This window comes from Brienomyrus brachyistius, chromosome 18 (assembly GCF_023856365.1).
Source record: "Brienomyrus brachyistius isolate T26 chromosome 18, BBRACH_0.4, whole genome shotgun sequence".
NCBI classification, from domain to species: Eukaryota; Metazoa; Chordata; class Actinopteri; order Osteoglossiformes; family Mormyridae; genus Brienomyrus; species Brienomyrus brachyistius.
In genome coordinates, this window is record NC_064550.1 from 12,451,519 (window position 1) to 12,466,711 (window position 15,193).

Genomic DNA, 15,193 nt, shown 5'->3' on the forward strand with positions numbered 1-15,193 from the left:
CCCTATTAAAAATATCCAGCAGATCGTCCACACGCAGAGAAAGCACGGTGGGTACACGCGATAATCGGGAGCACAGAAGCATTTACACCAACAATACACACTGCTACTTACGAGACATACAGGGGCTATCGGTGGCCGCACACGCGGACTCGTGGGATTACTATTAACAAGATGCTACAAGGAGAAGGCGGTTTACACTCCGGGTGAGGTGAAGAGAAGCAGTAGAGACAGTTCATTGAGCGCAGTTTGACAGAAACGTGCCAATAAGGGTGGGTGGACACACACACACACACACACACACACACACACCACACACACACCACACACACACAAAGCCCTTGCTATCCCATTAACAGCGTTCGGTTGCAGCCCGGCGCACAGTTTTGCACGGAGCCAGATCGTTTCAGCTCCACTTGAGTTACATAATACCTTTACCCTTCAGAGTACTTTGATCTAGCTGCATAAGCATATCCACCGCAAGATGGAAGCGATGCCCGTAGCATCACACGAATGCGAGAAGGTAACGTTAGAACGCGAGGCGGGGCCATTATCAAAATAGCCGATTAACCTACCGTGCGACCTACACAAAACGGCCCCTTAGGATCGCGAAGGGGGGGTGGGCGAATATTTGCAAAAAGACAGAACTTTTTTAATCCACTTTAAACATTCGCCGCAAAACAGTGAATCTGCGGCCATTTCGCGTGAGAAATCTGTGCGCATATATGCCAAAGCCGGGCTTGTTTACGTTGCAAAAGGCAAAACGTGCTTTGCTCGTCAGGCTACACCGCTGCGCCGCATGCACCAATAAGGTCCAACGTAAGCTCACCCCTTTATTGAATGGTATTTAGTTCAATGTTGTCGCCGGCAACACCGGGCTTATTTTTTATCCTCCGCCTCCCCTGGCTGGTTCACTGCTTCAGCGGATTGCTCGTCTCCCGTTAGGACTCGCTTGTGCTGATCTGCAGGTATCTGCCCCGTTAAAATACCTCCCCCACCCTGCGCACTGCCGCACGGCTGCGTGCCTTCCATTGGTCGGGGGGCGGCCTGTCTCCGCGCGCCGCGTGCATTTTCCTCTCGCTCATGTCTGCCCGCATCTTATTTCGGCCCATAATGCACCGGGGCCGATGCAAATATTGTCGATGTTACGGTATAGTTTTTAAATCGGTTTGAGGATGGGTTATTCTGGGAACGCGAAAATTTGTTTCACATTACATAACCCTTATCTAAAGTAAAGCATTCACTGTTATGTATAATTAAGCCAGGAACTACATCGATTTTTTTTCCTACGTGAGTCTTTGGCTGAAATACGCAGTACACGTTTGTGATTTGTCCACTTGGGCAAGACATCATACTGAAGGTTAAATGCGGGGTCGGCAATAGTTAAAATTTATTAACGAGATTTATAACGAGTGATAAACTTTGTGTAGGCTTGGTAGCCAAAATTTCCCAAAAGGAGTCGTCATGGATTTCAAGGATGGGATGCTATCGTTAATACCCTAATACTCCGGCAAAATAAAAACATAGAATATATTCCTCACAGTTAGCGTTGCTACCGTTAAGGGGGTATTTTCTCAGTATGCCTAATTACGCGACCTTCTCGAGAACACGCAGTAGTTCCGCTGTTAAAATTTATACAGAAAACTCCTTAACCACGCAATGAATGGTTCCGTGACTTTGCGTTAAACCCCCCTTTGTCCTCGTATCGGTCACCTTCAGCGCTCTTGGGGAACGGAAACGTTAAATTGCCTGGCTCTAAGAAAACGAGATCGCTGACATCTCCGTCATATCACCCTGTGCACCAGGGGGTCATCAGCCTTAAAAACGCAGCAGTTACCTTCGCCCGCAGCCAGCTGTATTAACTGAGCGGGAATATGGTCTTACGTAAGAGTTCATCGGGATGTGGAAAACAGCAGTACGTTACTTGGTGAGAGGGTACTTATCTGTTAAGCCCACTGACCACGTTGCAGCATTTCACCAATATTGAGTCATAACACAGCTGCATAAATATGTATGTGCATAAACCCACGAATATTTTGTATATGGATATATGCATAACCCTTTCACCACGATCAAACCTAGTACGAAATCCCCGGTTCCAGTTCATAAACAGCTTCGTTTTACAGAAGTGTTTTAGCCGCCCATTCACTAATTTCAGGACTCTCAAACAAATTTGCCAGTGTCTCATGTTGCAGCCTATTGCTTGTACCTCAACCGGCTCGGTCAAAATCCACGTACTTTCATTACGGTGAATTCTTTTTTAGCTAAAACTTCGGATGTGTTTGCAAAACCTTTAAGCCCAGGGTGCACAGAACTTCCACCCAATACACCAGTCAATCAAACCTGGGTGTTTCATTAGTCCATTCTTGGAAAAAAAAAAAAAAAAAAAAACACATCTCTTGTGGGTGGCCAGACATCCATCGGGAACCTCTGCAGGTTTGTTTGCTATCTGGTCAGCAGAAAATCTGTCATATTCCTTTGAAAGATTCCTGGTTTCCCAGTTAGACATTACAGCTGGCAAGTTTGAGTATCAGACACCACGTATGTAGAAAAATGACTGAAGCCTAAGATCATGTACTGCAGCCGTCAAACACCCAGACCACAAGCAGACTAGGGTATTAAGTCTTTATTAAAGGTGTGGGGGTGACACTATAAACTAGGGAGGGAAAAAAAGACAAAACAACCAACTCCTTTCCTGATGGCAAATCACCAAGGAGAAATTTCTTAACCTGAACAAACTACCAAAAGGGACAAAAACACACACAACCCCCCCCCCAAACTAAACTCCTATTTACCAGGCTCCAAATGCGGAATCCATCCAAGCAGATTGATCCAGCCTCCTGGTCCTCGTTTTGCTCCTCTTACACCAAGTTAAAATAAAAAAGGCCGGTTCCCAAGGTGCGCGCTCATCCCTGGGGGCTCCACAAAAATTTGACTGAATTGCCAATTTCGAGGTGATGTTTGGATGTTAATCCCGTTAACCGTGATATGGTGGGGAGGGGTGGGGGTCGAGGGATCCACTCCTACGGGTCCGGGTAATCTGATCCCTCTTCCTCCGATCCATCCTTAGCCTATCCTATCCTGATTATGTACTGATCCAACGATCCAGCTCCCAGGACCGGGATCCGCAGAGCCCCTCCTCCAATCCAAACCTTTGGATTCCGGCAAAATCAAAAAGAAGGAGGCAAGAAGTTAGAATTAGAGCTAAATGAAAGAAAGAAAAAAAAAGCTCTCCTCTTTTCTAATACTATTCATCTGGGAGGAGATCATCTGGCTGGTGTCATTTGTAGATGGAAGTACAAGTTCAAAATGTTATGTTTAGGATACCAGTCAATGATCACCTCCCAAATCAACTCAGTGAAAAACCCAGGTAATCTAAAACAGAAAGAAAATTGGGTCAATATTCCCCCCAAAACAATGTCTGTACATTGGGCCAGGCTGAAATATGCTATGATGTGTCCACAAAGCCAGTCTAAAACTACAATGAATTGCCGTTTCCATCATTAAGCTAGATGACATTTAAACAGAAATCCTGCACAGTATACATACTGTGGGGGCACAAAGTACTAAATGATTAAGTACTTTAAAAGATTGTTTCCATGGATGGTGCACAAGCATCATTACATTCATGCATGCTTAGCAGTACTGATAGGTAGGGAATTCGGGGCGGGGCCATCTGGGAAAGCAGAAGCACAAGTAACGTATTCCACTGAAGGCCAGTGGCCCTGAGGAAGTTACGCTATTGGTAGGATGCTAATAATGATCAATACTGCCAAGTTTAAGAGGTAACCGAAGCACTTGCTGTCATACCATTGCCTCCAATGATCTGACTTCAGCTCCTCCCAAAAACGCTCTGATAATCCTAATATGAATGAACTGTGCTTCACAATCCTTTATCCCCAAGCACTGTTTAATCCTGCCCGTCAGATGTCTATAGAAAGACACGAAAGAGTAAAATTGAACAGTTTTGCAACACGATCCCCACTACACCAACAAACACCCAGCCCACCCGAAAAACCACCAAACACATAAGAAAGCTTATGAACATTCACTACAGAACATAACTCCACCTTTAGTAGGTCATTGGGGGGGGGGGGGGGGGGGGGGATGGGAGTAAACAGCCGGGTTAAAATGCAGTGTATGCAGGACAAACAGTGGAGGGGGGGGGGGGGACTCAAAAATTCAAGAGCAGGGGGTTGTTATACACACATACCAAATAAAGTTCTTAATGGGGGGAAAGACTTCACATAAAAATGGAGGAGGTCGCAAACCAAAATGAACAGAAACTGGGAGGGTGATGAAGCACAGCTGGTCAAGCGACGGCTTTCCGGGCGCTCAGGTGCGCGGAGCGGGGAACGGCTATGGCGCGGGGAGTAGCGCGGCGAGCCGCGGCTGCGGCGTGGCGAGTAGCTCCGGCTGCGGCTGTTGCTCCGGCTGCGGCTCCTGCTCCGGCTGCGGGAGCGTGATCGCCCGTAGCTCGGGCTCCGAGGGCCGTCCACTTTCACGCGGATGTACGCCGTCTCCCCCTGGTGAACACCAACACCTTTCCCATGAAAGCACAACCTTCACAGTGTCACCACCGCCAAACTACAGTGAAAACGGCTGGTAGATAAAACCGCTAAACTCCCCAACCCTCCTACAATGAAGGAGTTCACAGGAAAAACTCAATCCCAACTGCCCTTAGGTGAGTACAGAAGCAGAGCAGACCCCAAAGTGACCCCCACCATGGCAATGCATTACATGTTCTGATTTTGGAGGGTGCAGTACAAAATAGGACTGCCACATTAATATATTAATGGATTGCGAATGACTGCTTCGCAGTTTCTTAGCAACAGTGAACGATATGACAAGACTAAATGTCTATGTACAACAAATCAAAGACTTTCACTGTCAAAATTTCAGTTCGGATGTGAAACGGCCATTCCAAGCCTAGTTGTCTACATGAAGGGGACACCATCAGCACTACCACCACCCATGTCCAGAGCTATGCAGCCTTTCCAACAGAAAGCAAGAGAGATCTCACACCTACCTCATGGGACCGGAACTTAGTGTTATCCAGCTTTCGGACTGCGTAGGTCATGTCTTCCTTGCGAACAAACTCCACAACCCCAGTTCCATCTCGGAAAACGTCTGCGTAACATACATCACCTGCTTCGCGCATGTGATCCTTAAGGTCCTGCCAGCTACCGCTTGGCGGGAGGCCTGGGGGACACAAAACACAGACACTCAATAGGAGGAACTCTGAATGCATGGCATTCCAGTTGTAAAAAAAGGCACACAAAGCCAGTGCAACAGGCAAATGCAGAACTTTTGGGAGTGTTGGTCCCAAGACTTCACTCAATCCCAATACCTATAAACCTGTACTGCATGCTACACGACTCAATTCCTACAACCGCAGCACATTTATCCAAAGCAACTCACATAACACATTTACCCACGCATACAGCTGGATAATTACTTAAGCGATACACATTAAGTACCTTGCTCATGGGTACAACAGCAGGGCACCTCCTGGGTCTCGAACCTGCAACCTTTCGGTTGTCCAGCTCCTTCACCAGCACGCTACACAACTCCAACATCGACAAAAGCCCCAACATGTCCCAGCCAGCTCGCTCCAAGCGTCCGGGTGGACCCGCTCACCTGAGACGATGACTCTGTATTCGGAGCGCCTGGATGGGGGTCCGTATCTGCCCCTGGGGGCACCAACACCTCCCCAACCCCCCCTCGCCCTCCACCCCTACCGCTCCTGGGGAACTCGACCCTCAGGCGGGTACCCATCATAGTCATAGCCATCTCGCCCGTACACAGCATCCTCAGCATCTCTGAAAAGACAGGAAATATTTTTTATTGCAAAATCACATCCACAGCGTGCACTTAGAAGCAACATGCACACAATCCAAACTGGGTTCAAAGCAAGACAAAGATTGCCTAATGAAACAATACAAATTCAATCTCTCCAAAAGCTTGAACAAAGGGTGAAGAAAGAATTTGATATTGGGAGAGAAAAGTTCATTTAGATGCAAAATCCTAATACTTGAGGGGAATGAATAAAGCCAAATTAAAATATTGCGCGGTACAAGTCCATTCGCCCCCCCCCCCCCCCAACCAACATGCACGATTTGAACTTTAACCTTTTGGAACAGGGGCCGTATATAAAGGGCAAAAACGCTACGGCAGGAGTGCCATGTGTATTCAGGCATTAACAAACGTCTCGGGGCGTAACCAAGTTGGTTTCGAGCACGATTTCTGCGAATAAACCAAATGTTTTATCGTTCAAGCCTCCGAATCATTGAACGCACTTTTTAAATTCTAGGGGAAGCCTACGATGCGTGCCAGGAAGATCAGACGCACGGTCTACACAAACTGAATGGCATATAGCCTTCCATGACGGGAGATAATCTCACAGTACAAACCGAAAACTCCGAGCGAGTGGGGTGGGAGCACCACGTGGCCGATCGCCCCGCTACACCCAAACATGTACACCATGCGGGATCCAAGGGGTGCTGCGACGGAAATCGTTTGGTGCTGCGACGGAAATCGTTGCTTACTAAGCTATAATCACGATTTAATGCCCCGCAGGAGCGTCCGCGTTTGCTGGAAGATCGCCAATTCCTCGCACTAGCCAAGTTGGATTACCCGCCAGTTATGGAGATGTGAAAGCTAGGGAACCACTGAACCAAAAAAGAAGGGGAACGGCTGCACGCTGTTGAGTGTTTTAAAGGAAAAAAAACAATGATAAAGCATTCTTTTTTTCTGGATAATGCGGACTCACGCCGGTTCAAAACCCCAAACGACGGCCGGCTGCAAAAACATAAAGGACAGGCATGGTCGGGCACACCATCTCACCTGGGATCTTCAAACTCCACAAAGGCAAACGGCGGTCCTCCCCTCCGGTTCTTCAGGTCGATGTCGCGAATCGCCCCGTACTTGTAGAACACATCTTCGACGTCTTTGGTACGAATATCGGGAGGAAGATTGCCACGTATATTCTGCAATCGTTGTTTCCAGCTGGGCCGCGAATCACACCACCGCCAGACATAGCTCTTCTACTTCAATTAACCGGACCAATTAAGAATTACCAAATTCAATCAGTAGCTCAATCTCCTGTAAGAGATAATGGCTACAAAACAACTAACCACAACCAGACCGACACTATGGAGCACTAGCTAAGAATTACCACCCCTTCCCGCTCTACGACTTTCTCTCTTCAAGATGGCGCCGATCCCCTCCTTTTTTGAACCGCTGTGCTAAACGCGGACGAATATCAATAATCGGAAGTGTTTCCCTGGCACTTAGAAAGTGTGCGTCCGCGAATCGAAATAGTACCTCTATACAGGTTAGACTGAAAACAAGGTTATCAAAACGTATCACACGTCAAGTACTGCAAGAATCACTTGTAGTGAACGTGCGAGTTCACAAAAGAATCCGTTTAAAACACCAAATAATTAAAATTATTTATCTGCGTTTCGCCAGACTGTTAAGGACCGCCACGCGACGCTCCGCCCAGAAAGCAGGCGGTGTTGGCTGCGAGACGGCACGTGCGTGTCGTGCGAGCCGGTTCTGCGTCCTCTGTGTTTTATGCAGTATGAAGTCTGTATGACTCTCTTTCAGCATGAATCCTCACCTTTCCGAGGACCAATGCATATTCGGTATTTTCACTGTAATTATAAAACATGCGTTATGATTTGAAAAGTAATGTGCGACTTCAAAAGAATGTAGCAGGCTTAAAGAACAGAGATCCTCAACCCCGTCCTTACAGGAACAAAGGTATCTGTGACAAAATGAGACGAGGAACTATGTAGACTACATTTTAAAAATACTAAATCAGTGGTTTGAAAACAATAATATGGATCAAAATGTCAGTAAGAATTGGTTTCATGGGGCAAAAATAGCGATTTGGGAGTTTTACCTAAAGACAAAATTGTAAAAATAAAGAATGTGTAACTCGGTCAAATCAACCAGTGATCTTTCCGCCTTCGGCAGGTTACCGGATAGTGGCAAAGTAGATGATAGGGCCATGTCGCGAATTGACGTAACTGGTTCGTAAATCGTTCTCCGTATAAAGGTTAAATGGCGCGGTTTTCTCCCGTCATAACAGCGCAAAAGCACATAAGAAACTCGCGTTTGCCCCTTTATGACAAGATATTTAAAATATATTCAAAAGGTATTCCTTTCACAGTTCTGTCAGTTAAATTTGTGGCTAAATATATATCCATATTGCCCATCTGCCCGAGGTCCATAATCTTCTATTTGCAAACTTAGCTACTTAGTCCACCCCCCCACCAAGGCAGCTTATGTATGCTCCCTCAACTGAAATCCCTTGGCCCATCAACCAATGAAGTATAGTCACCATGAGGAACGAGAAAAGAGCATGAGAACATTGTTTGTCATGTCCTTATTCAGAGGTTACATTTCACAAAAAACCCACCGCAAATCCAACACTGGCAAACCATCAACATAACAAAATGAAACAGAAAATACATTCACCCAGCAGTCAATTCCATGCCACATTATTTTTCCTTGTGTTTTCAGCAGTGCAGATACAAACTTTTCAGTATTTTTTTTCCCCTGCCCTGAGAAATTCTGAAGCCTGGCTTATACTCCAGGAAGCCCCCTTAATGAAACAAGTCACTCACAACAATGAAGACGATATTATGCAATCGCATTACAAATCAAAGTGAACAAGTAATAGATGTCATCCATTATTTGAAGGCGAATATCACATAAAAGTAGCACTTCTACAGAGATGCATGTCTTCACAAGTAAGGCTGGGCTGGGGTCCCAGAGCACAGTGTGCTTAAAATAGAGATGAAAAACAGGTGTAGTGTGAAAAAAAGATTGCAGGTCATACAATTTTAAAAGAAACGCTGCCACATGCAAGACAACCGAAATGATGTTAGTTTCTCTTGATGAAGGGAACAGGTTAGAGGTTTGGACTTCAGTGCTCATCGCTACATTTCAGTCACATCACACGGTGATCTTACACCCAGCCGACTGGTTGCCATGGAGCATCAAGCCTTGAAGAGTTGAAATGCAGAAAACCGTCCGCGTGCGCTCGAGCGGCCCCGGCATGGTACCTTGTTCCTGTGTGGCTTTGCTTATTTAAATATATCTCCATTTCTCTAAGTCGAAGGATGCAGGTCTCTTAGTCCTTCTTAGCACGCCTCTCTGCGCGACTCCTCCGAATCTCACCCAGCATCTTCAGTAGCGAGAGCAGGATGGGGACGCACATGGGGCAGGAACAGAGGGATGTAGATGGCGAACTTTTGGTCGTCGGGGAAGTAGAGCAGGTGCAGCAGCGACGGATCAAAAAAGGCCCTCTCAGAGGCTAGGATGGCCTCACGGCTATACTGCAGAGCGAAGGCCAGGTTTTCCAGCCTCCAGCTCTGCCACAGCTGCCTGTAGCGAGGTCACAGCGCTTGACACCTGCAGCACAGAGGGGGACAGCCAATCAGGATGGTCTCTGAAGACTTGCCACTAATTAGCCACACTATAGACAAGCCACCATCCCAGTCATTCAGTATCAATGACTGGCTTTATAATTGGCATCTCTGAACGGCAACCAATCAGACCGCCTCCTCTACAATGTGATTGGTTCAGAGAAATAACTAATCATTTTTTTGTTCAGCCCTCAGAACATTTTTGTGCAAGTAAAACTCCCACAAGCGTACATTATACTGCCTGAGACAGGGCTCCAGGCCCCACAAAACCAAGTTTAAGTGATTTGAAGATAGACTGATTGATGATTAGTTTCGTTTCTGGGCTGACCTGCTGTGCGATGTTGTCGTTAATCACGATGTTGCCGATCTGATTCAGCAGCTGGGCCAGCGAGGTGATGGTGGTGCTGGCCATAGCCACGTTCTCCACGCTGCGTGTCCACTGGAGGCGGTCCAGCTCCCAGTCCGTCAGCCCGGCACTGCCTGGGCTTTGGAGCAGGAATCCCGGAGCCGGGCGGGCTGGCTGCACGCCCAGCATCAGCCTGCAGTGGAAACACACACACACACACACACACACACACACAGCCATGAGCTTAAACACAAAGACAATCCTCACCAGAATATGCCAGTTTAATTATTCTTCTGCTCAGCCAGCACTGTGATTATATACGCATTAAATTATTAATGTATACACCTGAATTTAAAAAATTAAGGAACTTCCTTCTTAATAGGTGCAGATTAGAGATTTCTAAAGACTGAAAACACCAACCTCCAGCTTTTTAAGGCTTATCTTAGCTACTAAATTTCCCGCTAGCCTGGACCACTGTTGCAATTCCCACTGAGCCATAAAGCTTATGTGTAAAAGTGACTAGTTCACCAGCTGCCACTGGTTATGCAGGGTTCCAATTGATCTTGAAAGTCAGAATTTCCAAGGCCCTATTGTGATACTTCAATTGGAATGACCCCTGAAGTCGGGATTCCAGCTCAGCAAGTCAGAAGAACTTCTGCAACCCTGATCTCAAAATTCAAGATGGCTGCACCTAACAATGAACCTGGCTAGAAGTGATGTTGCTCAATGGCCTTCCAACTTGTCGCGATAGAATGTGGATAACTCGGGTGTGACGTCATTCCCAGCTCCGACCTCAGAAGTAAACGATTGCTCCGGAAATGTGACTGACACCTATCTCCTCCCACCCCCTCCCAGCACTAACCGCAGCTGCGACAGGGAACACCCCCATCACACGGGGCCATGTCAATGTTGATGGTGAACCGGAAGCTCAGCCTCTGGGCCGTATTGGTCCTTCACGTTGTATACCTGGGGAGAGAGGATGACAGGCCGGGGGTCAGGATTTGCAGAACTTCAGCCTAAACGTGCATCTGGTGCCGGCCAACCCAGAAGGACAGCGTGGGCCAATATCACCCATCGTAGGTATACTGGAGAATCTGTGTGTTTGTGCATGCAGCCAAGTCCTAAGCATTGTACCACACATATACGCACGCATCTCTCAGTCTGTAGACATCTCTGAACCTCCAAGGACTGCAAAATGCCTGTTTTTTCTGTTTGTTTTCTTTTTTTTTTTTTGGGGGGGGGGGGGGGTTAGGGTAAGGGTCAAGCCCTGGCTAACGCATTACGGCAACTGTCTCCACGGTGACAGGTGTTGTCCACATAGCTGCAACTAGGTATTCACCATGATGCCCCCCCAGCGGGGGCTGTGGAATGCATTGCTGGGCACCTCCCGCTTGCCCTGGTCCTGGATGAGAAGGGGGGCGTGATGGGCGTCCGGAACATACAGGAGGAAGTTAAGCACTGGGTTTGACGAGGCTGCATTGGAGCCTAACAGGGCAGGACACAAGGTACCAGTCAGCATCAACACAGTGTCATGGGGATGGATCTGCAGAATTACAATTGGGCTGGCAGTGGTGGAAAGTTCAGGTCCAGAAAGAAGAAATCCAGACCAAGATTTGGTTTCAACCAAGCAGTTGAGCATAAGGGGTGAATTTCAATATGTGTACTTGACCGTAGTTGTGTTCTCGTGTACCTGTTTTACGTCATCTTCCATTACTGAAGACTAGTTCCAATACTAAAAACAAAAGTACAGAAGATGGTAAAAATCTCTGGATGTTGGTCTTGCTCTGTCCCAAATATCAAGTATTCATCGGTTGCATCCTTGCCAAACGAGACCAATCCCATGATTCATTGCACCCTAAGTTCATCTTTGGAAGGCAAGTTAGCAAGACTGGTTTGGCCAAGACCGCAAGTACGGTCTTTGCGTGGAAAACATGGAGAACCATCCACTTGCTAATTGAGATTCACCCAAAGAGTCACAGTCACAGAGCACTCAATTGGTTGGTAGAAACAAAACCTTAATCTGGATTTCTCCTTTCTGGACTGAACTTTCCACCTCTGATAACTGGATACTGAAGACCCAGATCCCAACCAATGAGGAATGAATAAGTGTCACAGATGGACAGACAAGCTCACCTAGCTTGGCTTCTATGGGGTTGATTACATGGGCCAGGCTCTCCGCGCTGAGTGTGTACGCCGACAGCTCGCGGTTAAAACGGGGCTTGACCCCCAGGACGGCGTAGTACAGGATCTAAAAGCAACATGGAGGACAGGAGGTGTGATGCCACAGAAACAACTGCATGTAAACAGTGGTGTCTACAAACATGTACTGTGTTCACTGCAAGATCACTGTACTTTGGATCCTTCTCTCTATATCTTCTCTACAAAATAAAAAAAAAAATCAGGGTATGTGGGGTGGGGGGGGGGGGGGTTCTTTAGTGATGTTTAGGCCGGGGAATCCTGTGCGACGATCATCTATTCACAGCTGTGATTCCTCAGAACCTGAGACCCCGCCTTTCTGCTCAGGAGCATTTGCTGAGACACAAAAGCATGACATTGGAGCAGAAGAAGTACCTGCGAGTCCAATGAGTGGTTGGCCACGGGAGCCAGCTTATCCAGCAGTGGCTGGATGTAGGTCCGCACCGCCCCCTCGATGTCCCAGTGCAGATTGTGGGACTGGGGGTCTGGGTTCAGCAGGCTGAAAGTGATCTCGTAGCCTGGGGGAGGGGGCAGGTAACAAGGGATTAGGGTTAGGAGAAGACCAGCCATCTGCTGGTCCTCTGATTACTGCATCGACATTTTGTATTCCATCCATTCGTTTTCTGTAACCGCTCATCTTATTCAGGGTCGTGGGGGGGGTCCGGAGCCTATAGCCGCAAGACAGGGAATAACCCAGGACGGGGGCAAAATCTGAGGATAAGAAAGGTGATTAATGAGGAGGGAGGAGATTGATGCGGAAATGAAGTCTGAGATCGAGTTTTGAAACGTGGGACGGAGAGAAGGAGAGAGAGGAGGAGGAAAAAAAACACTTGTGGATGAAGAGATACGGCTGAAAGACAAAGGCTGCCTGGGTGTGTTGTGGAGAAGCCGGAAGCTGAGCGCCACCTAGTGGAAAAGGCGGAGCTAGCGACCCTCACCGGGGCTGGACTTGAAGGCCCTCATGCTGTCGGCCAGGCTCTCCCTGCTGAGCCGACTGCCGCGGACCCGGTCACCGAGTGCAGCTGTGATGTCACTGTGACTGAAGGACATCGTCCGCAGCACCTGTTCCACCTGCGGCTCCAGGACAGCTAGAGCCTCCTTCAAGCTCCCTCCCAGGCCTTCCCAGCCCCGCAGCAGCGCCGTCCTCCTTTGCCCCACGTACACCTTCACACTCTGAAGGAAGAAAACAGCCGTTAGACTCAGTTTCTAGTGCGTGTGCAAATGTGCGAGTTAAAAAAAAACCTCATTGTGCACAACCTCTGACCTGTGGCAGCAGCGTGGACGACCGGGGGATGACGTACACCACCACTGAGCCACAGGGACTCTCACTGAGCCTGTGTAGGGAGAAGTCAGCATCTGGCCAGCCGGCCACAGGCACATCAGAAAAACTACAACTCTCACACTCTCCTACGCATTACACACATCTAACTGAAAGTAAACAGCCAGTCATATAAAATGAAATTCTAATGTACTCAGGTTGCCTGTTATAGCCTAATCCAGCTGATATTAAAGCAGGGCATCTCCAAAAGAGTCTATCGATTCCTACCGCTGATTCTTTAAGGAATCTGGCTGATCTGCCTCTGCTGCACAGCAGCTAACGGCTGGTAACAGGCTTGTGGTGATCAGTCAAAAGCACCCCCGCCCCTTGTTTTAGCAGTCACTAAAGCTATCCGCTAAAGAGAAGCATAGCCACCTTCAGCGCTTGGCTGGCCCAGGGCGTCCTCCTCCATGACAGTGGCCGTTCGGTACTTTGTCTCATAGCGGTACTTCAGTCTTGTGTTTTCTGAGTAGAAGGAATTTTATACACAGCCAGCTGTATAGTACTGAAGGAGCACAACTTTTAATGAATGATAACCTCCTAATCGTTTGGTGCCTTGGTTTGAAATTGATTAACTAATCTTAGAAAAGACCTTCTCCAACCTGCAAAGTCATCTTTCATCAGCATCTTGACTCACCATTCACCTGGTGCTGCTCCTCCCGAATCTGGCTCAGGGGAACCTTCTTTTGCTGCTCTGGGGTCAGTGTGCCCCTGGAGAACACCACCTCCACCTCCATGCTAAGCTGGAGCTGTGATGGGCACCCACGACAATCATTACAACTGATTCCGTCACCTGGCAGCAGCACCACTGAAATCTAATATAGCTCAGGCGGAAAAAGTGGCGATATTCGCTTCTGGTTCAACTTTCTTACCACTACCTAAGCACGATTACACGTCTTCTGGTGCAAATCTAGTTAAGTTACCTGCAGCGAATCGAGCTCCCGGATTTGAGAGTAGGGGAGCCAGGCGCGGTAGGTCTCGGTGGTCTTCCACCAAAGCGGAATGCCCACCATTATCACGACCGCCGCCACAGAGAGCGCCGCATATCGCCCTCGGAACTTCTCTGAAAAACATGACAGCGATGGGTGTGATTAACAGATGTGCGACTGTCACATGTGCAAACTCGCTTAACCCAGTGAAGAGTCAATCGATCGAAGCTGTGGAGTTTATGAATTTAGTATACGTACATATTACCATTATGTGAAATAGCACCTGCCATCCAGTTAACTAGACACATCAATAGTCACGTCTTTCTACATCGGGATCAAGCAATGTGGTGAAAATATAGCTCTTTCGTGCACTAAACATTTATTTCAAAATGTATCAATATAAAAGTAAAATTAGGAATACATTCTGTGTTGTATGACACAGAAATTTGCACTCACCCACTTCCGCCGTAGCCATTGCTGTCTGAATGAAGACGCATTTGATTGGATACAATTCTGTCCAATCAGAGCTTGAGCTAAATTCTCCTCCAATCACTAACTAGCGCTCCGCACTACAGGACGTTATAGATTTATAAGGTGTTTTGCCATGTCAAAAAGATTTTTGTATTTTAATTAAGAGCATTTAATTTTTTTTATTTTATATTATATAATTTTTTTTACATCCATATCCACATATCCATATTTATTTTTACGCATTCATATTTATTCCTATATTTATTTTACCTGTTTGTCCTGTCTCCTATTGCCCTGAAATATGCCAGTGGCTTACGGAAAATATATATACACGCACGCAATCAGATATTATGGCTATTTTAGAGAAACCAGAGCATTAAAACAAACAGCAAGCAGCAAATTTAAAGGAATCAAAATATCGAATTACGTTGTATTCTTTGGCCAACGCAAAAAAAAAATGTCAGTCGTCAAGCTATATCCTTTGAACTACTCTCAC

The 15,193-nt window shown here is 47.2% G+C and overlaps 2 protein-coding genes across 2 annotated transcripts; both read right to left on the minus strand.

Moving 5' to 3' along the window:
• Nucleotides 1–2,608: 2,608 nt before the first annotated feature.
• On the minus strand, nt 2,609–7,815 carry LOC125712621 (serine/arginine-rich splicing factor 1B-like). Its single transcript, XM_048982868.1, is given in 7 exon segments — nt 2,609–4,523; nt 5,027–5,199; nt 5,638–5,721; nt 5,724–5,766; nt 5,768–5,819; nt 6,844–6,979; nt 6,982–7,815. Coding segments are annotated over 7 exon segments (870 nt in total). The 5' UTR covers nt 7,037–7,815; the 3' UTR covers nt 2,609–4,196.
• A 141-nt stretch (nt 7,816–7,956) lies between these two features.
• On the minus strand, nt 7,957–14,723 carry pigs (phosphatidylinositol glycan anchor biosynthesis, class S). Its single transcript, XM_048982870.1, is given in 14 exon segments — nt 7,957–9,232; nt 9,234–9,368; nt 9,370–9,423; nt 9,766–9,976; nt 10,646–10,749; nt 11,123–11,268; nt 11,917–12,031; nt 12,355–12,497; nt 12,918–13,152; nt 13,244–13,335; nt 13,673–13,762; nt 13,935–14,046; nt 14,221–14,360; nt 14,683–14,723. Coding segments are annotated over 14 exon segments (1,686 nt in total). The 5' UTR covers nt 14,702–14,723; the 3' UTR covers nt 7,957–9,142.
• Nucleotides 14,724–15,193: the final 470 nt, after the last annotated feature.